Source organism: Bos indicus x Bos taurus, chromosome 2, assembly GCF_003369695.1.
Source record: "Bos indicus x Bos taurus breed Angus x Brahman F1 hybrid chromosome 2, Bos_hybrid_MaternalHap_v2.0, whole genome shotgun sequence".
NCBI classification, from domain to species: Eukaryota; Metazoa; Chordata; class Mammalia; order Artiodactyla; family Bovidae; genus Bos; species Bos indicus x Bos taurus.
Window position 1 is genome coordinate 104,761,049 of NC_040077.1, and position 16,725 is coordinate 104,777,773.

Consider the following 16,725-nt stretch of genomic DNA (forward strand, 5'->3'; position numbering starts at 1 on the left):
GAGGTGTCAGATCCCTGCCCGGGGACAAACCCAAAGTCAAGATAAAGTGAGGGTGACAGCAAAGGACAGTTCTTCCTTGCGAGTAAGGTCCACCCAGACTGAGTTTCATTTATGACATCAGAGTCACACCATCTGTCTTGAATTTAATCTTCCTTGCCATACTGCCTCTGATCTTATCCATCTGAAATCCAACCTAGCCCATCTCAGACCCACGTTGTCAACTCTGCCTAGAAGGTGTCCCCATCTTTAAATACCTGCTGATCATGCCCACACAATCAGATTAGAAGCACTGAGGGAGATATGGTTTGAGTTTAGGAGATCACGGTTTTAAGCCTCTTGACAAAACCAGCTTGCCAGCTTTGGCTCATAACTGGCACTCTGATGAGGAGGAAGACAGTTCATTGAGACCACTAATCACCTATATAGTAATGGTGCATGGTCAGAGTGCACACAGATGAGAGAGTTGTTAAATAAAACTTACACTGATATTATCCAAATCACATTTAATGGTTTATTTAATAGTTTCATAGGTTTCATACCTGCTAATTATTCCCCCTAAGCCTGCCCAGCTCAGGAACCCAGTTTCCAACCAAAAGATCAAACGACACTGAAATTCAGCTTTCAAAATTTTTATTGAGATGTTAGGGAGAAACAGCCAACATATACATGCCTCATTTCGTCATGATTGGCATTTTATCCACATGATAAGTTCTTCTCTGGCTTTGGTCTAACTTCAGGTCTCCTTGGCAGTCCCCCTTCTGTTCGGTTGCTGCCTGGTGTCGTTCAAAGTCCACCAGGGCAGAGCCCGCTGCTGGAGTCACAAGTGGGAGCGCAAATTGCGATTGGCTGTAGGGAAGGGACAAGTATGCAACAGGAACACCAGTTAGAATATTCACTGAAGATTCATGAACCCCATTCATCCTCTTCCTGCCCAGATGGGAACCTGGTTGAGAACGAAATTCTCAGGCTGAGGTTTCAGGGTCCTATGAGAGCTAACTTCAAGAAGAAAGGCCCTCAGGACAACAAGGTCCCTGTTTAACTCCTCTCCCACTCATCCCTAACTCACCATCGTCACAGCGTTTTCTACTCTTCAGGCTGCTCTTCCGATATTTTCTTTTGCTGCCACTTCTTTTGACTCCCTTGTGAGGAGTTCTGTTCTTGCCCCTCCTCATGCCCTGACTCTTTAATTTGCGGCTGGTCGACATTGTACTTTCTGCCAAGATGAGGGGCTTTGCAGGACCCAGGGGCCAGAGTCTGGCTATTTAAGGCCTTAGCCATTATGACTGTGAAGAGGGCGGGGCTTAGCAGATGGGCAGGGCTCCATTGTGATGTCACTAGGCTTTGTTACAGTTGGGTAATATATATGAAATTAGGTGATCCCTCCAATGCAGCTCAAGGCTACCCTCAATGTTGTAGTCTTTTTTTTTTTTTTAATGATAAATGAGGTTTTCCAGATAGGTGTTACTGAGTACCTAAATTCCAATCCTATGTTGGGCACCTGGAGAGTACAAGAGGCATCAAAAAAGCTATCTCCTGCCTGTAGGGAATTTAATAGTTGGTGTGTATATGCATCATATTTAAGTCTCTCTTATGGCATTGGGAATTGACAATGTCTATAAGGACTTGACTCTAGCAAATCCAATTCAATATGACTAAAACATAAATATTCTTTCTCTTTCATCTAAATCAAATTTTCTCAACCCAAGCACTGCTGACACTGTTGGCTAAATACGTGGGACTATCATTGCTAAAAAAACAAAATTTCACTGAGTAAATTTGAAGATCTAATTAGCTTTGTTAAATGATTCATGAATCAGGCAGCCATCTCACCTGGTGGACAGAGAGATGCTCCAAGGGCTACACCACGTGGAAGGCTTTTATAGTAGGGGGAGGTGGACAAGGAAAGGAAGTCATCAGTAAGGCAATAATGAGGGTTCATTGGAGGAAAGTGAAAGTTCAGGTGATGAAGTCTTCTCATTGGCTAAGCTGAGGCCCTTTTCATTGGCCGGGCTTGTTGCTGGGCGATGGAAGTCTTCCATCCTCCTGCTGGGGTAGTAGAGTAGTTGCACTTCCTGATGGGGTTAGTACCTGATGTCTTCCTGTTGGGGTCAGTAACTAATATCTTCCTTTTGGGGGTATTTGACCATAAGTGATAGGGGGTGAGAGCTCCCTCTATGGGCCTTTCAACTCCAATCTTAGTTGAGGTTTTCTTTTACTAATTTTCACATTGTCTTGTGTGCTGTATAACCTTTGGCAGCATTCCCAGCCTGTACCAATTAGATGCCAGTAGAGCCCCTATAGCTGTGACAACCAAAAATGTTTCCAAACTGCCTGGGGTAGAGGGCCAAAAATCACTGCTGATTGAGAACTGTTGACTTAACCATTAAACAAAATTCAATGCACAAATACGAGCATGGGCAGCAATGGAGAAACAGACATAGAGAATAGACTTATGGACATGGGGAGAGGGGAGGAGAGGGTGAGATATATGGAAAGAGTAACATGGAAACTTATATTACCATATGTAAACTAGATAGCCAATGGGAATTTGCTGTATGGCTCACGAAACTCAAACAGGAGCTCTGTATCAACCTAGAGGGGTGGGATGGGGAGGGAGATAGGAGGGAGGTCCAAAAGGGAGGGGATATATATATACCTATGGCTTATTCATGTTGAGGTTTGACAGAAAACAACAAAATTCTGTAAAGCAATTATCCTTCAATTAAAAATAATTAAAAAAGAAGAAACATTCAATGCACAAATATTTATTGATCATGTTGTATGTGCCATGCACTTCAGTTCAGTTCAGTCGCTCAGTCGTGTCTGACTCTTTGTGATCCCATGAACTGCAGCATGCCAGGCCTCCCTGTCCATCACCAACTCCCAGAATTCACTCAAACTCACGTCCATCGAGTTGGTGATGCCATCCAGCCATCTCATCCTCTGTCGTCCCCTTCTCCTCCTGCCCCCAATCCCTCCCAGCATCAGCGTCTTTTCCAATGAGTCAACTCTTCGCATGAGGTGGCCAAAGTACTGGAGTTTCAGCTTTAGCATCATTCCTTCCAAAGAAATCCCAGGGCTGATCTCCTTCAGAATAGACTGGTTGGATCTTCTTGCAGTCCAAGGGACTCTCAAGAGTCTTCTCCAACACCACAGTTCAAAAGCATCAAGTCTTTGGCGCTCAGCTTCTGTGAAAATAGTAGTGGGTAAAAACAGACCTAGACTCCATGTTCACAGAACTTTCAGCCTAGTGGGAGAGAAAGCTATTCATCAGACATCTACACTAATCAGTGAATGACTGCTTCTCAACATGGTGTAAACTGAGGTTGGAGAGAGGAGCAGATACCAGACAAGCTCAAGTACTTTGGGAAGCCATGGAAAAATGTTTAAGAGAATGATGTGATAAGATTAGATTGGGGGATGGATTGATGGGGAAGTGAATAAAAGGAAGGGCCATTACCAACAGTGGGAATTCAGGACAGAAATATTTGAAAATGAAAAGCTATTTTAAGCCTGGCCCAGTGAGTATTGATTGGAGACAAAGACTTGGTGATGGATTGGATTTGGTTGGTGACAGCAGGGGGTGTCAAAGGTGTGGATTTTTTTTTTTTTCTTCTTCTATGTGATGCAGCTGTCCAGATGTTAGAGTTACACCCTGGGATAAAGACCAAGCAAGAGGGCAGTGAAGATCATGATTTTGGTCTAAGACATTTTGGGTTTGAGGTGTCTTTGAGAGTTCCAGATAGAGATACTGAATGATTGTTGGGTATATGGGTCTAGAGCTCAGAGTAAAATCTGAGCAGCAGATATCCACAATCCCCGACTTCCCTGATAATGGACTCATCATTCAACCTTTTCTTTTTTCTCTTTATACTTTATATTAAGTCCTTTTGAAAAAACTCTCAGTAGAGCTTGATAACCATACATTCTGTCCCTCCTTCTCTCTCCCTTGCTATCAGCTTCATTTAAGAACCAAGCACTTTTGCACGTAGGAGGTTTTTAGCAAATGCTGATTGAATGGAAGATAAAATGAAGTTCAAGGGCCACTCTTTGTATTTCTAATGTCTGTAGATAAGATGGCAAGTAATGTTTTAAAACACAGCTTCCTTGAACAGCCATTATAAGTGACATCTTCTGCTTTTGCTGTTTCTAGACAGTTCTCTCTGGAGACCTTCTGCTGGACACTTTTATTCACTCAAAGGAGTGAATAGAGCTCTACGAAACAGGCTGTTACCTTGCCTCCTTGTATCTTGGGAACCTTTCTGTCTACGCCAGCTTAGCTGATCTTCCTACAAACAAGCTCCATGAAAGTAGGAATCTGAAAATTATGTTCAATGCTATATATTTCCAGGGCATTGAACAGTCCAGCCACAGGGTTGGAGCCCAATAAGGATTTGTGGAATCTTGGCTGAATTAAAAATCTTATTGTCCTGACTGTCTGATTCCCCCCTCCCGTCCCCATTTTGTCCCATGTTCTCCAAGGAAGACTTCCCTGACTCCAAATTTTCATTGTCTTTTGAAATTTGTTCATAGTCTATGGTCCTATCATGTCCTCAGTCTAGAAAACCAACTCTAATTGTTTGAAACCTTGTTTTGTGCCCACATTGTTGCATCATGTATGAGAGTATGACCTCAACAGAAGCCAATGTGTCTTGTTTCTAGTCGGGACTGTGCCACAGACATCACTTCTCCGGACTTCAGCTATTTTGTATATCAGCTGGTTGGATTAAATGGCCTCTGAGCTGAGCTGATTTTTGTGGTAGGCTCCTAGTAGTTTGTTGTTATTGTTGTTCAGTTGCTAGGTCATGTCTGACTCTGTGACCCAATGGACTGCACATGCCAGTCTCATCTCCTCTGTCCTCCACTATCTCCCAGAGTTTGCTCTAATTCATGTCCATTGGGTCAGTGATGCTGTCTAAACATCTCATCCTCTGCCGCCCCCTTCTCCTTTTGCCTTCCATCTTCCAGCATCAGGGTCTTTTCCAATGAGTCGGCTCTTCTCATCAGGTGGCCAAAATATTGGAGTTTCAACTTCAGCATCAGTCCTTCCAATGAATAGTCAGGGTTGACTTCCTTTAGCATTGACTGGTTTGATCTCCTTGTGGTCCAAAGGACTCCCCAGAGTCTTCTCCAGCACCACAGGTAGTTAGGAACTACATTTTTTATTTGACTGCATTTGCCACAGGGACTGACATGGTCCATAGTTTGTAGTCAAAAACACTTGTTCATTCCAGCAATTTTTGTATTATGAGCATGGACAGTGAAACATTAAGTGACTTTGTATGCCAAGTGGAAACATTTCTAGAGAAGGAAGGGAAAAAGGACTCTGTCCCGTTAACAGGTGCTCAGGTGCTCCGTGCTGGCCTCTCAGGCCTGGCTCTGCTGGTGAACATGTTTGCAGAAGAACCTGGCCTCTTTAGTTTAGGAAGCAGTTTCTGGATGGTCCTGGAGACTGGATAATATTTCTCTCCTCCAATCTTTCTCATCCCCTAAAGATCCAGTCTGCCAAAGAGAAGCTGAGATCACAGAGAAGAAAGCAGCCAGACTTAAGAATGGATGAAAAAAACAGAGAAGTCCCCTTTGCATACGGCTAAGGACACATTCTGGTTTCAGACACCCATGCTGAGAAACTCAGCAGCAGAAAGTCCAGTGTCAGCGGAGACAATAAACAAGCCAGAGAGTGGTGTGGCTTTGGGGTGTTTGGGTTGGCCTCTGTGTCAGATCTCCAAGCAGGGGTGAGCTCTGGGTCCTGCTATCTATCTCTGCTTCTCTTTCTGTTTCTTCCCCAGTGTTGTGTGGGCCAATGCAATTGAGGTAGAGCACAGTGAGTTTGCCCCTGACTCTTAGTGGACCCGGAGATGGCCTTTATTGAGAGCCATTTATTAATCCAGTCTGCTGTCTTCTCATCTCCTGCTCTTTACTTTTCATTTCTCCTTCTGTATGAAGAAACTGAGGCACCGAATGACTACATGTTGTTGTTCTTGCTCAGTTGCCCAGTTGTGTCTGATTCTTTGTGACCCCATGGACTGAAGCATGCCAGGCCTCCCTGTCCCTCATCATCTCTCAGAGTTTGCCCAAGTTCATGTTCTTTGCATTGGTGATGCCATCTAGCCATCTCATCCTCTGATGCCCTCTTTTCCTTTTGCCCTCGATCTTTCTCAGCATCAGGGACTTTTCCAATGAGTCGTCTGTGCACATCACATGACCAAAGTACTACATGAGCTACTTCAAATAACCTAGCACAGGAGCAGCAGAGATACCCTCAATAAACCTATTTCCTCCATATCTCAGTTTCCTACTGGGTCTTAGTTTTTGTTTCTCTTGATAGAAGGAAACAGATATTTCCTGATAGCTATAGGAACGTGGAGAGAGAACTGAATTCCTTGCCTTTTTAGAGGAGCTATCAGTTCCTCCTATTTTGGACCTGAGTGTTATCTTGCCCAGAACAGGTGGATAGGCAAATGGTGTCTTTATCTCCTAGAACATAGAACAGGGAAGCCTGGCGTGCTGCAGTCCACCAGGTCACAAAGTCAGACATGACTGAGCGACTGAACTGACTGATCTCCTAGAAAGATGGCAAATTGGCCCTGCGGGGAGGGTCTTAGAGGCTGGCACTCCTGCTGGCCCCTTTCTCAGGTTAGGAAGGGGCAGGCTTTGGTTATCACTGTTTTGGAAATCAGACTTCTACTTGGCTCCCATCTCATCTCTTCAATTCAAACTCACTCCATTATTTTTCCTGGGAGTTCAATGGATGCCTTCCCAGGGCTGGAACTTCTTAGCAGCCCAGGAACTGGGGCTCATTAGAGGGAACACGAAAAAGTTGTGACAATCCTTACACATGTTGATGACTCAGTCTGAACTCCTATCTGAAACTTAATCTCTGCAGATGTTGACCTCAGCTGGGAAGTAAGGACCTTCTACCCTGTTTGCAAGCACTCCCTGTCTTCTCTGTTTTTGCTGCTCTTGCTAGTGCTGTTCAAGCAGGCAAAGGGGGCTCATGGTAGGCTGGAGTCAGGGAAAGCTGATGCCAGAGGGGTCTTACCAAGGAGCTGAGTTCTCTGAGCCCAGAACTTGTATCTCCACTAGGAAATGCAGAGAAACCAGAGCCCAAGGCCAAGGTATGGTTTTCAGAGAAAAAGGAAAGAGAGACCTCAATTCCATTTACCTCTTCCCATCCAGTATGCAGATGACACCACCCTTATGGCAGAAAGTGAAGAGGAACTAAAAAGCCTCTTGATGAAAGTGAAAGAGGAGAGTGAAAAAGTTGGCTTAAAGCTCAACATTCAGAAAACGAAGATCATGGCCGCCGGTCCCATCACTTCATGAGAAATAGATGGGGAAACAGTGGAAACAGTGTCAGACTTTATTTTTGGGGGCTCCAAAATCATGGCAGATGGTGATTGCAGCCATGAAATTAAAAGACACTTATTCCTTGGAAGGAAAGTTATGACCAACCTAGATAGCATATTCAAAAGCAGAGACATTACTTTGCCAACAAAGGGCCGTCTAGTCAAGCCATGGTTTTTCCAGTGGTCATGTATGGATGTGAGAGTTGGACTGTGAAGAAAGCTGAGCACTGAAGAATTGATGCTTTTGAACTGTGGTGTTGGAGAAAACTCTTGAGAGTCCCTTGGACTGCAAGGAGATCCCACCAGTCTATCCTAAAGGAGATCAGTCCTGGGTGTTCATTGGAAGGACTCATGCTGAAGCTGAAACTCCAGTACTTTGGCCACCTCATGTGAAGAGTTGATTCATTTGAAAAGATCCTGATGCTGGGAGGGATTGGGGGCAGGAGGAGAAGGGGACGGCAGAGGATGAGATGGCTGGATGGCACCACTGACTCGATGGACATGAGTTTGCATAAACTCCGGGAGTTGGTGATGGACAGGGAGGCCTGGCATGCTGTGATTCATAGGGTCGCAAAGAGTCAGACACGACTGAGCGACTGAACTGAACGGATTCAGTATGGGAAACAAGGGGGTGTTTTGGCTCTGAGGATGGTATGCATTCTGCCTGAAGATCCGTCAGAACTTTTCCCCCCATTTTTTCTTCAGGCTCCTCTCTCATCCTTTCTGACTGCATCCCAAACTCTTTTCCCATAAGAAATTTCTGTTTTCAGGAATAGAGAAATTGGGCAGCTAAAAGATGGGAAGCATTTTAGAAGAGCAGTGATCCTAGGGGTTCAACTGGAGCCACCTTCCCCTGCCCCCGCTTTGGTAAACAAAGAAGCTTATTTAAGGGCAGGACCTGGGCAGTTCAAGAGATAAGGCTAGACTCAGATTGCTGATTTTCAAGCCGATGACTACCCACTGCTCCATACTGCCTTCTCCACTTGCCTTAGAAATAGATTTGATCTTGACTTTCTGCTCCCTTGGCCTTTTCCCTCCTGCCTGTGCTGATACAATAGAACCACAATGAAGGATTCTAATCTGAAAGTAGGGGAGAACTGGGAAAAAGTAGTGAGTTCTTCTTAGAGGCAAGGTGTGAATTTGGAATTCCTCTGGACAAATTAAAAATTCTTGTTTGGAGAGAACACTGTTAGTTTTTGTTGTTCTTGTTATTTTTGGACTTATGAAAAATTATTTGACAATTTTTTATTTCTTTTGCAACCACCAAGCCTATGGTCACATGGTTCAGTACTATACAAAGAAAATCCAAACTTTATGATTAAGAAGGCTCCAAATAATGTTTTCACATTAATTACTTCCTTACCCACACTGACTTTAATCCCTGGCTATAAGAGTGAAGAAGTTGCCCCTTCCCTGAATATACTGGGAATAGAGTGCCCAACACCCATAAAACAAAAATAAAGCTGCACCCTAGGGTTTAGAACGGATGTGATATGGTGTGCAAATGTCATGCATGTTAAATCATTTGGCCTCTTATGGTCCTTAGGAGCGAATGAATTTTAATCCACTTAACAACTGGAGTAAGGAATTTTGAGTTGCAAGGGTTTCTACAGAACAGTTGCATAATAAATAGGTCTGGGGATGAAGGGTAGCTTGGCCAAAGTTACAAATTATAGGCAAAGTTGGATCTCAAGCCCAGATCTCCTAATCCCCAGTCCAGGCTTCTTGCCACTGTTCCATGAGACACACTGTAGAGAGATTTCAGGCCTCTTTTTTCCTGTATTTTTTCTCTATTTGAATTTTCCCTTCATATTCTGGGAGCCATGTGCCAGAGACTCTTGCCCTCTTGCAATCATTCTACCTGCCAATGCTGTCACTGAGTTTGAGGACATTTGGCCCTGTGAAAGGGGGGAAGAGCTGTCACCAAAAGGGGACCAGAAAGATAGGCTCAAGTTGCCACACTGAGGGTCAATGCCTTCATAATTGATGACTTCAAAGCATTATGACCATCATGGTGCTGAAGGGTAAATTGACCAGAGGAGGCACTCAATATTTCTGAATTATTTTTGAACACAAATGCCTACTATAACTCTACTGATCAAGGTTGGGCCAAGAGAGACCCTCACCATCCAGTCATATCTCTTGAACTTGATTTGCTAAAACTCTACTTCTTATTCTCAGAAGTGATCAATTGAGGGTGAAGAAGATGAGATGGGTTGGAAGCCTAAGTTCATTTTGCCTCTTGAGGCTCTTAAAAAATGGAATTGACAAGTATTTCTTGGCAGTATTATTGCCTATTTGCTTTACTCACTGTTACCTTGGGCAGAATTCTCATATTTGGAGAGCTAGATTTAGTTATATTTATACCAGAGAAAAGGAAAAAAGTAGCTCCCTTGCTATTCCCTAGAATACTAGAATTCTTAGGTCCAAAGCACAAAGTCTTAGCAACACTTTGCCCTCCACACACCCTATGCTAGGACAGCAGGGAAGAATTGCCTAGTGAAATCTTTAAAATGAAGCCTTCTTTTTCAGTAAGGACCAAAGAAAGAGCCAGATTTGGCAAGTGTTGCAGTGATCGTGTTTTATTGGTCAGTAAATTCCAAATGCTGAACATCCTTATTAGGATATGTGGAAGGTCATACTGCTGAGATGCCCTAGAGTTCTGCTGAGGACAGTGTCTCCACACAGAAGTATTTGTTTCCTCAGTAGACCACTGCTCTCCAATAGTGATGATGGTACTTTCTTCATGCTGCAAGGAAGCAAAAATAAGACTAAAGTCATAAAGGGTCCCTGGTTAGGGTGTGAGAGTCTCAGAATTTCTTCAGGTGGGCACACAAGGCCAATTTTCCATATTTTCCTTTATGATTTTGTTACCCCTTTAATTATGGTTTGGCCTGGCTTACTTTCGGGTCAGTCAAGTCTTCCCAGAACTAGCTATATATGGGGCCCAGTATAAGAAGAGTATGTTGAACTTTTGTTAAAAAAATAGCATCAAGGTGGTGATAGCAAAGCGTAAACCAAACCTGAGATCCCATGGACAAAAGATTGTTTGTGACTGCACAGGTCCTGTTCTCTTGAAGCCCACCTTGTGCTTCCTGATTTAAGGTACTTCTTATGGTAAAATCCCAGATAACACATTGAACTATCCCTATCTCATTTATCTTTATAGTCCAGGAGAGCTGGTTGAATGTTTTATTCATAAGAGGGGCTTGATGAACTTATAAATGGCCTGCTTCTCACTGAGGCCATGACAGGTACCCCAGAATGAATGGAGTCTCTTGGGTAATGGCTCCATCATCACCTCCTGAGTCTATTTATGCAAACTCTTACCCTAAGAAAGGGTACCTAAACTATTTAGTCTTCCTAAAGCGAGGCTCATCATGTCACTCTTCTGTTGAGAATGTGTGGGAAACGTCTTTCTGTCTACAAGGTCTGGTTCCTTTTTAAGTTTTCATATCAGCCCTCCCAATCCCAACTTCATTTTTTAACTGTGTCTTTTATTCTTTCCTTCAGGCAACCTCTGCTTGTTCTGGTCAAATTGGGTTATTTCAAAAGTATAAAAAGTATAGATGTTTATGGGAAATTCAATGTCTTGCACTGTTTTTTTTTCTAGCATTTTAATCTATTAAATTCCTAGAGAACTTTAAAAACTTAAAATAAAGCTCCTCTAATTATATGATTACTTCTTCAGTAAACTCCCATTATTCATCTTTTGAATACATTTTGGTATCATTTACCAGATTAGGTCTAGAATTTTTTACTTCTATGCATTTCTTCTCAGACATTGAACTTCTTGAGGTTGGAGTTGTATCTCTGTGAGTTTCTGGAGAACGGGGCAGGGATAGTAGATGAAAAAGATGAATTGGACCAAGGCCTTGAATTCCACATTCTTGGGAATTTGAGTGGGGTCTAGGAAAGGGCTGGAGGGAGAGATGACATAGGTCCTGAGAGCAGCTTTTGTGAGTGTAGGATATGCTCACCATTTTGATTTGTGGTGATATGTTACAACTTACCAAATTGAACATTTGAAATATATACAGCTTTGTTGTATGTCAATTATAATTTAATAGATTCATTACAAATTCCATATCATTGAGGTCCTCACTTAAGAGTTGTTTCTAGAAATGAGAAGATGGAACTTAGAATGCATACCTAAATGTGCCAGCGAATGGAGGCTTTGATGATGCTAGACTTGTGTCTACAAGGCAGGGAGAATTTTAGTTGGTTTGTATCATTCAGGGTGGTTCCTGTGGTCTATACTGATGCACAACCAGCTGGTTCTAGCAGTCCTAATAAGTACTTTCTTGATTTTATCCAGGTGTCTCAGTATTTTCCCAAATCCAACCAAGCTCTCTTGTTAAGTCTCAGTCATTGTGACAATCATCAATCACAGGTCCTTTTACCAAGAGGGCCCATGTCATGGCCACATGTCTCCATATATAAAAGGGAGTGATGAGTGGGCTGCTTTGGACAAATAGAGATGGAGTGAGGGAGGGGGAGCTGACCGAGGCTGCCGTTTCAACAAGAAACCCACTACTGGCCAGAGTTGGGAAATGTAAGAGGATGGTGAAATCCCATAGATGTAAGTGTTCAGGATGCCATCAAAAGGACTTACCACAGAGACAGAAAGCAATGAAGTTATGTCAGGAAAGAACCAAGAAGCCAAGGTACTGATGACATTTTCTGATTCAGAAAGGGAACTCTCAGATAATGAGAATTATCATCCTAGCTTGACAGGTGTTCCAAAATGTTAAGTCCTTATCAAAGCAGAGCTCTCCATTCATCTCCCCCAAACTCGTCAATCCTTCCCTAGCATTCTTCTCTCCTCCACCCAACACACACTCCTCCCCCTGTCTCCCTCTAACCTTGATTCCTCAGCAGCCCTGCAAAGGACCAGACTTTATGTGCTCATTGCTCTTTTTCTTGATGCTGTAGAGCCTCTGCCTAATCTTGCCCATTACCTCTAGGCCTACTGTTGAAGGTAGGGTTCTCCAACTGTTAGAAACCTTATGTTTGATGGAATCTCTGGCAAACTGACTGGGGAGGTCCTAAATGAATGGTATAGCTGAGTATGCTGCTACTGCTAAGTCAATTCAGTTGTGTCCGACTCTGTGTGACCCCATAGACGGCAGCCCACCAGGCTCCCCTGTCCCTGGGATTCTCCAGGCAAGAACACTGGAGTGGGTCGCCATTTCCTTCTCTAATGCATGAAAGTGAAAAGTGAAAGTGAAGTCACTCAGTCGTGTCCAACTCCTAGCCACCCCATGGACTGCAGCCTACCAGACTCCTCCATCCATGGGATTTTCCAGGCAAGAGTACTGGAGTGGGGTGCCATTGCCTTCTCCGACCTGAGTATAATTTATAAATTTTCTCATTCTCTCTGTTAGTCAGCTACATATGCCATTGCCCTGGTTGAAGAAGATGATTGAACCTGTGTCTTTCAATGTCGTGTTTTCTTTCAAGGCCGGCAAAAAGAAAAACCTCTCTCACTTCAAGCCCAAGACCACCATCATCATCACTGACTCCTCCTCTCTGCCCCAGGGTCTCTAAATAAACTTTCTCTCCTTTCACTGACAAACGGTGTTTTGTTTAGCTGGAGAGTGACCTGTGGCAATCTGGAAAAGTGCCCCCCACCTTTTTTAATGTTATAGAGCAAGTGGAATGTGATGAATAGAGGCATAACCAAGTGAGTCAGGAGGAAAGATGTAGTTTTCTCCTTTGTTCCGGTTTAAGAGATTTGCTAATGAAATGTGTGCTTGGGTTGTGGTTTGGGACAGGTTGTGATGGTTTCTGGCTGTGAAAAGAGCCTACTTGTTGTTTGATGGACCTTCTAAACTGGCTGGGCTGGAGGGTACAACAACCAGAAAGCTTGTAACCAGATCAACATTAAGCTCACACTTCTAGTTTCACTTGTTGGTAATTAGTTACGAAGATACCCATTTTTCTAGAAACAGACCCATATCATGCAAACATGAAACACACTGTAAACACAGGGAAGGGCAAAACCATGACATGGTCTTAGAATGGCATATGTGTTTTGGAACTTTTTAAAAGTATACTTATTTTTTATTTTTATTTGTGTGATTTCTTCACAATGTTGTGCTAGTTTCTGCTGTACAAGGAAGTGAATCAGCTGTATGTATACAAACTCTCCCCCTCCCCCTCCCTCCCCTCCGGATCACCCCAGAGCACCCAGCTGAGCTCCCCGTGCTGTGCAGCAGCTTCCCACGAGCTGTCGGCTTTACACGTGGCAGTGTATATATGGGCTTTCCAGGCGGTACTAGTGGTAAAGAACCCGCCTGCCAATGCAGGAGATGCAACAGACCCGTGTTCGATCCCTGGGTCAGGAAGATCCCCTGGAGGAGGGCATGGCAACCCACTCCAGTGTTCTTGTGTGGAAAATCCCATGGACAGAAGAGCATGGTCGGCTATGGTCCATAGGGTTTCAAAGAGTCGACACAACTGAAGCGACTTGGCATGCACTCTGTATATACGTCAATCCTAATCTCCCAATGAATCTCACCCTCCCCTTTCCCACTGTGTCACACATCTGTTCTCTGTCTGCGTGTCTATTCCTGCCTTGCAAACTACCTCATCTATACCATCTTTCTAGATTCTTTACATTTGCATTAATATATAACATGTTTTTCTCTTTCTGACTTACTTTACTCGGGAACATTTTAATGGACAACATTCTCAAGCTTCTTCCAATAGTGTACTTTAGACGCCATAAAGTTTGGGGGCTCTTTGGAATCAAGTAATTCTGATAGCTGGGTAGAATAACCCTTGTGTAAATGAACCTGAACCTTGTATACTAGGTCATCTCCTTCCTCCTTACTCATTACTATTAACCTGCAAAATTTCTGGGAAACATACTTTGCCTCCCCCTAAGGATCATAAATTCAATCTTAAAAAAATCACAGACCAGAAGGCTTTAGTTAATCGATAAGGTTGAGACCTTGAAACTTAATTCTTCTACCTCTGAAATGTGAAAGATGCAGAAACTGGAAAAGGAGATGGGGACTGCTGACTTAGGCCCCAAGGTTTTGTCCTGTTTCCTAAGTGTGAATGAGTTTTGTGTTCCCAATGGAACAAGGGTTTCTTTGATGTCTGTTTTTCCTCTGAGGTGATCACATTTGGTCCTAGTGTGGGGTGGGGAGAGACAGTGATTTAAAGATATTATGGCTGGTGTCCTTAGGTCCCATGGCATCTTCCAATATGTTATGGTTATGCCATTAGACACAAGTATATCTTGCAGTGCTATGCTGTTGTAATATTTTGTAGTTTTGTCACTTGATGTAAGCGTATCTGTAGGAATATACTGGAGGATCTCTCGTGGTAGTATGTTGTAGTAAAATGCTATACCTAGTGATAGTATGTTGCAGTAACATGGTTTGTTTTCACTGGTGTCGCCTGGAGGAGAAGGCAAAAGCCCAGGAGGTCAGTAGCCTGCTCTGCTTCATTCGGGTGTCAGTTGGTTGCACTTGTTCTTCAGTCACGGAGCTGTGTCTCACTCTTTGTGATCCCATGGACTGCAACACGCCAGGCTTTCCAGGTCTTCACCATCTCCCAGAGTTTGTTCAAATTCATGTCAACGATGCACTACACTCACCATTTTGGCCAGATTTACACAGAACTGACCCTGTTCACATGTACACATCCTCCAAGAACTTACAGTCTAGAATCAAAGTCACAGTGCAGGGAGACCTGCCTACCTGGTCCCCAGAGTTTGACAGTTGGCACGTGCAGTGTCTAAGGCATCTGATAGTTTTTGATTAAAATCCTGCACAAAGCAAAAAATAGTGACAATTGACACCTCACTACAGCTTTTCTGAGTCATGGCTGGTGATAGGGCTACGAGTGAGGGGCTACTTATAGGGCCAGCTAGGATGTATTTTAGTCTTTGCAGCTGAAAGGAGCCTTTGCTAGTGAATGGCCATGGCCACATTCTAATGGGACTTTATAAAAATGTTTAGAGCTTGTGTGAACCTTGATTTTGCTGATCTCAATTGTACTATTGAAGTAACCAGTCTTAATTATGGTACCTGGTTCCTTCTGTTCATAGGCCTGTGCCTCTTTTTGGATATCTTTATGCACAGGGCCATCTTTCCACTTGTCTTGGTGGTAATCTTAGAGTTATTGTAAAGGGTCATTTTGGGAGAGGTAAGAATAGGGAAGTGGGTACAGAAGCAACTAGTCCTGAACTAGATATTAAGTCAGTGAAAAGAGGAAGGGAGCTAAGTGGCTCTTCATAGGGTCAGGGCCTTGTGTGACACAATGTGGTCATAATAAGTCCAGCATTATCCTTTATGTCCTACTGGCAGATGTGAAACTGGTTCCAAAAGTTCATGGGCTTAAGAATTTGAGTGCAGACCTGTTTGCTCTTTTATGATTCATTCTCTAAGAGTCTTCCTCCATTCTTCCTATGTATTATGTCTTGGGGGTGACTTAATTTTATTTATTTGTATTTGTTTATTTTTAAAGTTAATTTTATTGGAGTATAGTTGCTTCCCTGGTGGCTCAGATGGTAAAGAATCTGCCTGCAATGCAGGAGACCCAGGTTTGATCCCTGGGTCAGAAATATCCCCTGGAGAAGTCGGGCTGCAGTTCATGGTGTTGTAAAGAGCTGGACACGCTGAGCGACTAACACTTTCACAGTAGTTTTACAATGTTGTTAGTTTTTGCTGTATAGCAAAGCCAATCAGTTGTATGTATACCTATATCCTCTCTGTTTTAGATTCCCTTCCCATTTAAGTCAGGGGGTGACTTGATTTTACTTACCCTCTGATAGAGCCCAGAGTTAGAGACCTGAGTATAGGTTTTATTCTGGGAAGCAGATCTGAGAAAACAGGAGGGAGAAGATAGAGTGTGTGGGACAGAGGAGGAAGAGTAAAGAGTGAGGTGCTGTTCCTTTAATTAACTGTCAAGTGGTTTTACATTTTTGTTTATTTAGAGCTTTGTAAACAATTAGACTATATATGAATTTAATAATGAAAACTTGAAAACTGTAAAAGAAAAAAAAGAGTGAGCTAGTGAGGTGATTACTGTTTCACAGGCAACAGGGGTTCAATCCCCCCGGAGGCCGTCTGAAGAGCAGTGTGAAATGCCCTCAGAATTGTCCCTCCTGGTCCTGTGAGGCTGGGACATTCTTCTGTTGACTTCCATCCCCTACTAGTTAAAGGTCCTGGGAGTGTTAACTGCCCCCTTACCAGGCTGCCTAGCATCTTTGGTTGTGGAAATACTTACTTCCTGTTATTTCATTCTCTGGTTTTGAGGGTCTCAGACAAAAATGAGATAGAAAGTGCTTCATTTTAACATTTAACCTTTCTGATTGTGTGTTATGTACGTGTGTGTGTGTGTGTGTGTGTTTATAAAT

General features: G+C 43.2%; 1 protein-coding gene across 1 annotated transcript; it reads right to left on the bottom strand.

Moving 5' to 3' along the window:
* Positions 1-613: 613 nt before the first annotated feature.
* On the bottom strand, positions 614-1,227 carry TNP1 (transition protein 1). Its single transcript, XM_027523942.1, has 2 exons — positions 1,067-1,227; positions 614-846 (listed from the first exon to the last, which is right to left on the bottom strand). Exons 1-2 carry the CDS (start codon positions 1,203-1,205, stop codon positions 818-820), a joined length of 168 nt encoding a protein of 55 aa, XP_027379743.1. The 5' UTR covers positions 1,206-1,227; the 3' UTR covers positions 614-817.
* Between the last annotated feature and the right edge of the window lie 15,498 nt (positions 1,228-16,725).